Raw genomic sequence first — 9,218 nt, forward strand, 5'->3', positions numbered from 1 at the left:
AGCACTTTGTGACTCAATGTCTGTAAAAGGTGCTATTTAAATAAACCTTTACTTACGTACTTTTGCACAATATTCACCTTTAATACCTCTCTTGCACAATATCCTGCTTAACATTGTAAAAGTACTTGTATAGTATGGCAAGCCGTTTTGACTTTTATTCCTTCTCAGGATATGTATTCTTCATATCAACAATTCAATTTTTGATATCAACAATTAACATTCTTGATATCAACAATTTAATTATTGATATCAAGAATTTCATTTTAACTAGTAAAAACTCAATTCTTGATATCAACAATTAAATTTGAATGGCAGTCTATGGTGACTTTTAACTAGTGAAAATTGAATTGTTGATATCAAAAATGCAATTGTTGATATGAAGAATACATATCCTGAGAAGGAATAAAAGTCAAAACGGCTTGCCATAGAGATCTGAAATAACAATTATTACTAGTGAAAATTCAATTGTTGATATCAAAAATGTAATTGTTGATATCAAAAATGCAATTGTTGATATCAAAAATTAAATTGTTGATATCAAAAATGTAATTCTTGACATCAACAATTCAATTTTTGATATCAACAATTACATTTTTGATATCAAGAACTGAATTGTTGATATCAAGAATGTTAATTGTTGATATCAAAAATTGAATTGTTGATATGAAGAATACATATCCTGAGAAGGAATAAAAGTCAAAACGGCTTGCCATATGTATAGCCTGTTTTGTGTATAGTTAAGTATTTAATAGTAGTCTATATGTTAGTTATGCATAGTTTTTTTTTTAAATAGCTCTTATGTCCAGTGTTGTGTTTGTATTTATGATTAATTTATGTACCGTTGTCCTGTGAGACACGACATGTCGTTCATCTGTGTCCACACATGTAGCAGAATGATGATAAAGCTCGACTTGAGAGAGAGAGAAAAAAAGAGGGAGCTGTATAATATAAATATTATATAGCCAAATATTTCTGATAAAAATGAAACGCGTTACTGGTTATAATGATTAATACAATTACTGCGAAAAGGGGGTGTTTTATTCGTAGTAATAATTAAATTATTTGAGCGGACTCTCATATTTGTGTGTGTGTTTAGGTTGGAGGAGCAGTGCGTGAAGCTACAGGCTACACCGCCACCTACAGGCAGACTATCTCCATCGAAGCCGGTGAGGAGGACGGGGACTGTCTGCACATGCGCAGAGGCTTCCATCACATCATTCAGGGCTTTCCTCACTGCGTGGTCACTGACGGGGTCATCAACTTCTTTCTCGCCAGGACAGATAAAGTGCAGCAGGTTGGCTTTGACCCTCGGCTAGCCCGTGTTGCACATCTGGGTGAGTTATGGGCTGAATATACTTCTTCCAACATTTAAATATAATAGTTTTGCAAAAATATGACAGTAAGTCAAAATTACGTTTTCATTTTTTGCTATAGAAAATCGGGGTTACTCCACCAAATATGTATTTCCTCCTCTGAAGGTGAAACTAAAATTAAAATAAAGCTGTCTGAACTCTGAAAAGTATTTTTTTTTTTGTTATTGTCAGATGTGGACCATTTGTCATCTTACATCTACCCGGACATTTTTATTAAATTTAGAAGATATGTCATTGGTGCTTATATTTTAACTTGAGCACATAACTGTAAATAGTTATGTGACTGAAAGTCATCTTTCTTTCTTTCTTTCTTTCTTTCTTTCTTTCTTTCTTTCTTTCTTTCTTTCCTGTAACCTGTACACATTCAGTAATAAAGGTACAAAATCTGTCACCGTGGTATACCATTTGAAAACGTACACTTTTGTACTAACAGGTGGACGTTAGTACCTTTAGGGTACACTTCCTGACAAAAGTCTTGTCGCCTATTTAAGTTTTAGGAACAACAAATAATAACTTGACTTCTAGTTGATCATTTATCAATATCAATAATTATCCGAAATGGCTTATGTGAAAGGCAAAGGCCTCTTAATTACACTTATTTTACCAAAATAAAATATGATCATGTCTTGATTTTTAAATATTTAATTAGGACAGTAAGGTCTGACTTTGCTTAGACAAAAGTCTTGTCACTTAACAGAAATAATGTACAGTACAGAATATAAAGTCATGGTGCAGTGGAAACAGAATTAATACTGTGAATGACTCCCATGAGCTTGGAGGACTGCATCCATACATCTCTGCAACGACTCCAATAACTTATTAATAAAATCATCTGGAATGGCAAAGAAAACATTCTTGCAGAACTCCCAGAGTTCATCAAGGTTCTTTGAATTAATCTTCAATGCCTCCTCCTTCACATTCCCCTAGTCATGCTTAATAATGTTCATGTCTGGTAACTGGGCTGGCTTTGCTTTCAGAATTTTTGATGTGGAGGCTGAAGTATGAGAAGGAGCACTATCCCGCTGAAGAATTTGCTCTCTCCTGTGGTTTGTAATGTAATGGGCAGCACAAATGTCTTGATAATTCAGGCTGTTGATGTTGCCATCCACTCTGCAGATCTCTCGCATGCCCCCATACTGAATGTAACCCCAAACCATGATTTATTTCCTTCACCAAACTTGACTGATCACTGTGAGAATCTTGGGTCCATGAGGGTTCCAATAGCTCTTCTGCAGTATTTGTGATGATTGGGATGCAGTTCAACAGATGATTCACTGGAAAAATCTACCTTTTGCCACTTTTACAAAAGATCAACTAGAAGTCAAGTTATTATATTTTGGTCTTACAACTGGGATCAACGACAAGACTTTTGTCTGCTAGTTTACACTTTTGTACCTTTAAGTTTCACTTGTGTACCTTTATGGTACTGTGAGGAACACATTTGTACTTTAAATGTTAATTAATATGAACCTGTTAGAAACAAAAATGTACCTTTTAAAAAGCTTCCGCCCCAGTGACAGATATAACTTGTAACTTTAGAACTTCGATCTTTATTTTGTATAGTTAATTTCGAGTCACTTTCACATCCTATATACAGTATATCATATTGCAGACCTTTTTGTCAGCTTGTTATTATCCTGCAGAGTGCATGAATTGACAATGGGAGTAAATAAATCAAGGGTGTGGGTCTTGTGAAGAGTCAATTTCTCCAGAATCTTGCAGGCCTATTACAAACACACCAAAACACCATGACTTGAGGGACAAAACTAGCTTTCTTATTTCTCTATTTTGTTCCCCAGAGTTTTTCATCGATGGGCTCGGCTCTCTGCATGTTGGGTCGTGTGATGATGTCATTGTGAACCACGCCACTAAGATCAAGCTACCGTGGGGCCAATCGGAAAGCGACAAAACGTACGCAAAGTTCCGTTACCCTCCGGCTTCATCCGATGCGACGCACACCAAAAATGGCCTCTTGTACTTCAAAAACCGCTTTCAGTGTCTAACACACAACTGAACACATCCTGACTATGCCTTCTTAGCTTTCTCTCGTCCTCCCTCAAACAAACACTCTTTCCCCGAGTCACTAAAAGGGGTCTGTGAAGACACTGGAGGTGCATCTACTGTACACGGTCCCATTGGGGGAGCTTAAATAGGCCTCTTCTTACAGAAAGAGTCCTATTGTGATGGGACATGACTGACGGATGAGACGCGCAGTGATGGCTGATTAGTTTTTTTGATACCTGAAGATGTCGTATTTTTGTCTCTCCTTACTTTAGCTTTATTTTGTTCAGAAGAATTCTTTAGATACAGATCAAACCATTCCGTAAATGATATCTTTTTCTCCTCCGCTCAGCCAACCATGTTTTTTTTTTCAGCGCAAATTAAAGTGCCGGTTAAGCACAAAAATGTAAACTCTGTCATTATTTACTCAACCAAACGCATTTATGAGCGATTAAAGGGGTGGTCAACTGAGAAGTCAAAACCTGTTTAATCTTTTGACATGTAAGAGGTCACTGAGGTATGAAAATATTCTGTAAGTTGGAGTCAAAACTCTCTGTTCTCATTAGTCTAAAAATAGCATGCATCGAATCCAGGCTACCAAAATAACCAACTGTGAATGAGCCACTTCATGAGGTAATAGTGTGGTTAAACTCCGCCTTCACAGAAAAAGACCACTGCTTGCTTTTCACTGTCTGTTTAGCTCCGCCCACTGGTTTAAGCTGTTATAGGACAAACAAATGCCAAACATTGTGGAAAAACATCTCAACATCAGGAATTATTGCATAAACTTTATTTATATTGAAGTTGTTGGCTGCTTTAGGTCATTTTTAACTTCATCAAACTTTTTATAGTGGATACTTTTACAAACAAAACACAATTCAATGGTGGCTTTTTAGAAAGATCGAAACTAAAATGATGTCACTATATTGCATTCGAAATTAATGTCGCACCACACATTGAATTGGCACTAGGGCTGCGCGATATTGAAAATCTGACATTGCAATATTTAGTTTTTCTTCGATATTTATTGCAATATGAATATAATTATTTCACCAAATGACTTGAATAGCTCAGTTTGAAAAGAACTCATAATTTTATATTGATTGGGATGATTTCATAGGCCAGATTTGTTTGTTTGAGTATAAATGTATAAGTTAAATGATCAAATGTAAGCGGATAAAAGTAAAATTGTTATAATTTCTTGTACACAAACTATTTAAATGCACTTGAAATCATATATAGTCCTTAAAAACAAAGCAAACAAGCACTATTTCACTCTATTAGGTTTAAACTTCACAATCACTCAACAATCTGGTTCTTGGTCAGCTATAATTACACTCAAATTTCCAGAGGAATGAATAAACTGAAGCTGAACTTCGCAGATCCTGCAATGTGTCTATTGTCGAATGATCACATTGTGATATCGATGCTGAAACTGTATATTGTGCAGCCCTAGTTGGCACACATCTATCCTTTTCACCTTTGGCACCTAATCTTTATTTAATTTTTAAATATGCTAACTTTTAGTCAATCAGGCTATAATCTGCCACACATTTTCAAGCATTGTGTGTACATACTGTATGAAGAGGTTGAAACAAGACAGAAACTAAACTAGCCTATTACTATTACTTTAGCCTATAACTTTTTAAATATAAAAATCATTATAAAATATGATTGTTGAAGACCCCTTTTAGTAATGACAGAATTTTCATTTTTGAGCCAACTAGTCCTTTAACCAAGGAGAACGTTTATTTTTAAGGCTGAAATGCAAAGAGAAGACTGTGGAGGTAAACATGTTGAATCTTGACTTTTAGAATTTTTAAATCTAGTTAAAGGGAGACACGCATTCGCATTGAATGTCACATCTGCTCCCTGCCTGGCATTAATTGTGTGTGTACATGCGTATTTGTGTGTTTCATTTTGTTTTGAGGGTCGTCTCTCTGTACGTTTGCACTAAAACAAATGGACTTCAATTGGAGAGACCAGACCCTCAGAGTCACTGAAAAAAGGGAACAGACTGGACATCAAACCACAGACAATCCAACATATCACTGTCATCGCCATATGTTCTCCCTCTCACATACACACTCCTACAGATTTCTCAGCGAGAGACGGAGGGGTGATTCGGGATATATCAGTAAGAACTTTTGAGTTTTTCAGTTGTAAAGAATGACTGTGCCAAAGGCTTAATCACTGTCCTGGTGAAACTTATTTATTTTTTTGTATGTTTTTATTAGTCTTGATTGCTGGGGTCTTTTTAAGATTGTGTCTCATTGTACTGCAATGCATGCCTGAGTTCAATGGCAGAGCGATGTGATGCTAGTTTTTATTTATTAGTTAGCAGTCATTAACATGAGCATATATTCCAAAGGCACTTAATATAAAGACATTTCTTTTGTTTGTTTGAGTTAGTTTTGAGTGAATCCAGTCAGAAGCTTTTGCTCTACAGAATGGCTAAGACTAAGCTTACTAAAAACCAAAAAGTTGGTAGAATCTCACATATGTGAAAATAAAAAAGCTAGTATCAAAATTTGGACACATGCTAATTGTTTAATATTGTTTTTCACATTTTATGGTCAATTTAGTGCAAAAGAAATATTGAAAATAATCAAAATCACAATTTGCCAAACCTGGTCCCTTAATTTATTTAAATTTACTTAATTTTTGCAATATAAAAGGTTATATTTTGGTTTTGGGGGTCTCCAACAACAGGCTGATGTGCATGCAAGGTCAAAAAACTCTTTCATTGTCTTATAATTTATTTATTTATTTTTACCTAATCATTCCAACGACTGTCATATGATTTGTTCAGCAATTCATTTGTTCCCAAACTCCTCTTTTGCATGGGGCTAATCTTGGGTGATTGGTCCAATGACCCAGTCTGTTGTAATTGGTCAACTGGGTTCAGCACGAGACAGAGAGAAATGAAATGCCCACCACGGCTATAAAGTAGCAGAGAGATATGTGAAAGCACAATGCAGGAATGTAATAAAACAATGCAGTTAAACACCAGCATATTACTCTACTCTTAAACCTAAACCCAAGTAACAACAACACACATTCAGTATTAATCCACACAGTGGCAAAAGTTGAACTGCTTTGAAAACTAACAGCGCCGCGCGTGTGTAGGAACAGCTGATGGTGGCCTTAGCAAAGACATACGGTAGAGGATCGCGAGTTCAGAAACGTATTTAAATCATTAAAGGAAGAAGTGAATATGTGAATATTCCATAAAGATTTAACCTGAGAGATGCAGTACAAGCACTGATCTATAACAGATTAGTGATTACAAGCCGCACGGAGCGATTACAAGTTACAACACACATTTAAATACATATTTAGCAAACTACACAAAACGAAGCAACAATTTTGATTACACTTACATGATCTGGAGAAAGAAGAAACTGGTCCATATGAACTGTAACAGTTACTGACAAAATCCCATACATAATAGCCTCTGCTTCTCCTTCCTTTAATAGCAAACAGCTGTTGAATCCTGTGTTGCAGCGTAGGTTATTGTATCAATCATCAGAAACATGTCAGGATCAAACACAGCACTAGGTTGGCTATACTGTGGTACTGTTGTGAAAATGACCTCTAAACATTTATTCCATGCAGCCGAATCTCTATCAGTCAGTGATCGTCATCTTCACGTCATGATCAGTCCTGTGATCCCCCACGCTCCGCTTGTGTCTGAAGGGAAATGCGCGTTCACATTTTATCGGAACCAGCACTTCATATTTGGTGATGTACTGTATCAACAAAAGCTTTCAAGCAAAAGATCCGAACTCAACATGATTCATTTATTAGACTATTTTGTTTAAGAATCAATAGTTTTAAACACAGTGCGCTTTCAAATTTAAACCTCAGCTGTATGTTTTCATTCACTTAGTGCTGTGTTACACACTGCATGGAAGCTCATTTTCAAAAACCCGTAATAGGGGCTTTTTAATGTACTTTACTTTTTAAAACAGATTTTTTTTTTTCAAGTGTTTTGTAAATGGGTCAAAGACAAAAGGTTTTTTAAGCATGAAAAAAAAAAGACTCGTTCTGATTGTGTCCTTCTTTTAAAATAATTTTAAACTTTCCCTTTGGTTTATCTTAAGTTTTGACTCATTACAAATAAAAACAATTGTATTTTATCTTATTCTGTTATACATTTTAGTATGTACAGGTCAGTTTTTTACATTAATGTATCCGTTATGCTGAATGACACATTATTTCCCCCATATTTTATTTTCAACAAAGTTATTGAAAATTTTAGTTTGAATTATGTTTATAAAATCACTTTTGTAAATTTAATTTTGAACAGCAAAATTGGACATCTCATCTTAATCTGACCCAAACAGATTAATCTATTGATTCTCAACAAAAAAATAATAAATAAGATTAAAAAATAATAAGAAACAATTCAAATGTGTCCAAATCTTTGGTTTGAACTGCGTAATTGATAGGAAATAAAAATAATAATATTAAAAAATACCCAGACTGAATGATGCCAACTTCTGTAAGAGTAAAAGAATGTAAATCATTGTCTAATCCAATTTACTCCATCCTTGAGTGTGTTTTAATTATGCGTGTTTGCATATTGCTTGTTTTATGTGCGTATATGAGAGAGAAAGAGTTTTTTTAAACTACATCAAGTGAACTTTTCACCATCGCTCATGAACATGAGGCCCAAATGACTGTTTGCTGCATTATCCACTGCACCACCAATTCTTCAAAATACATTATGGCCTTGTCAAAGATTAGACCTCTGCGTGTGAGTGTTTGTTGCGCGTGTGAAAGTTCTTTCTTTTTGTCTAAAAAAAATGGTGCCATACTGGAGTAAATATGTGCACGGCTGTCCAAAAGCCTTAAAAGAGATGCAGGATATGAACGTGTAAAAACAACGAGAGGTTTATTAAACATTGAATATAACATGTATAAAGGAATTAAAAACTAACTCTTGCACACTTGTTTTGTACCCAAATGCCCTGTGACGCTCCCAAAAATGCAGAATTTTGCAAAAAATGCAAAATTTCAATTGTGCTTGTTGTGGGCTAGAAAAAGGCAAGTGTAGGAATTAGTCCTGCTAAACTAATTTTAGAGCTGCATTGATGCTGTTTGGAGACCATTAATCTGCCCTGCATATACAAGTGAAAGCATGGTCAAAAAGGGAGCATGCAAAAGCATTGGCTTAGAGCCGGTTGATTCTTACGGTTCATTTCTAATGAGCTTAATGGAATAGAAGTACAGGTTTATTGACTTTGTGTTTCTGAAAAGCCTCCCTGCTTCCTCCTCAATTCACTGCAATGAATCTGTCTCGTCATCTCTGGGTTTCTCACTGTGTCTGCATGACTCCTGAATTCTGTTGGTGTTTTGTATCTCTACCGGTACGTTGCTTATTCTCTGCCCCCAACCTCCCTTCAAAAAATGTGGCTGCCTATTGGTCGTTTAAAAAAAAAAGTACATAATGGAGTATACAAAAGGCTCTTAAGAATAAAGGGGGGAACTGTTTTTCTCATTTTTTTCTTTCTTTTTTGTAAATGTAAAACAAACAAAAAACAAAACATTTGTTGTTGAATGGAATGAGATAAAGAATTTGGTGATAACATTTTGTGCCATGTCTTCTGTCTTCTCACAGAATATGAGTCTGGAATAACTAGCATCTTTTTAATTGACACAGATTTCAGAATGCTAATACACTGCTAATGAAAACATCTGAGTGAAAGAAGAAAAGAACAAGTAGCAAATTAGATTATTTGATATTCTTGTTGCAAGAATTCAAGTATGCATATACCTGAATTTTACAGTACATGACATATTATCGTATAATTTTTATGTCACATTATGCATAGTTAG

General features: G+C 35.1%; 1 protein-coding gene across 1 annotated transcript in view; it reads left to right on the plus strand.

Annotated features, from left to right (window-relative positions):
- b4galnt1b (beta-1,4-N-acetyl-galactosaminyl transferase 1b) overlaps window positions 1-7,410 on the plus strand; it is a 37,993-nt gene extending 30,583 nt beyond the window's left edge. Inside the window, exons 11-12 of the mRNA XM_056460198.1 lie at window positions 1,097-1,334; window positions 3,173-7,410. Of these exons, the coding sequence (XP_056316173.1) occupies window positions 1,097-1,334; window positions 3,173-3,387 (453 nt within the window). The 3' untranslated portion in view covers window positions 3,388-7,410. The remainder of the gene's footprint in view (window positions 1-1,096; window positions 1,335-3,172) is intronic.
- The last annotated feature ends 1,808 nt before the right edge of the window (window positions 7,411-9,218 follow it).

Source organism: Danio aesculapii, chromosome 6 (assembly GCF_903798145.1).
Source record: "Danio aesculapii chromosome 6, fDanAes4.1, whole genome shotgun sequence".
NCBI lineage: Eukaryota > Metazoa > Chordata > Actinopteri > Cypriniformes > Danionidae > Danio > Danio aesculapii.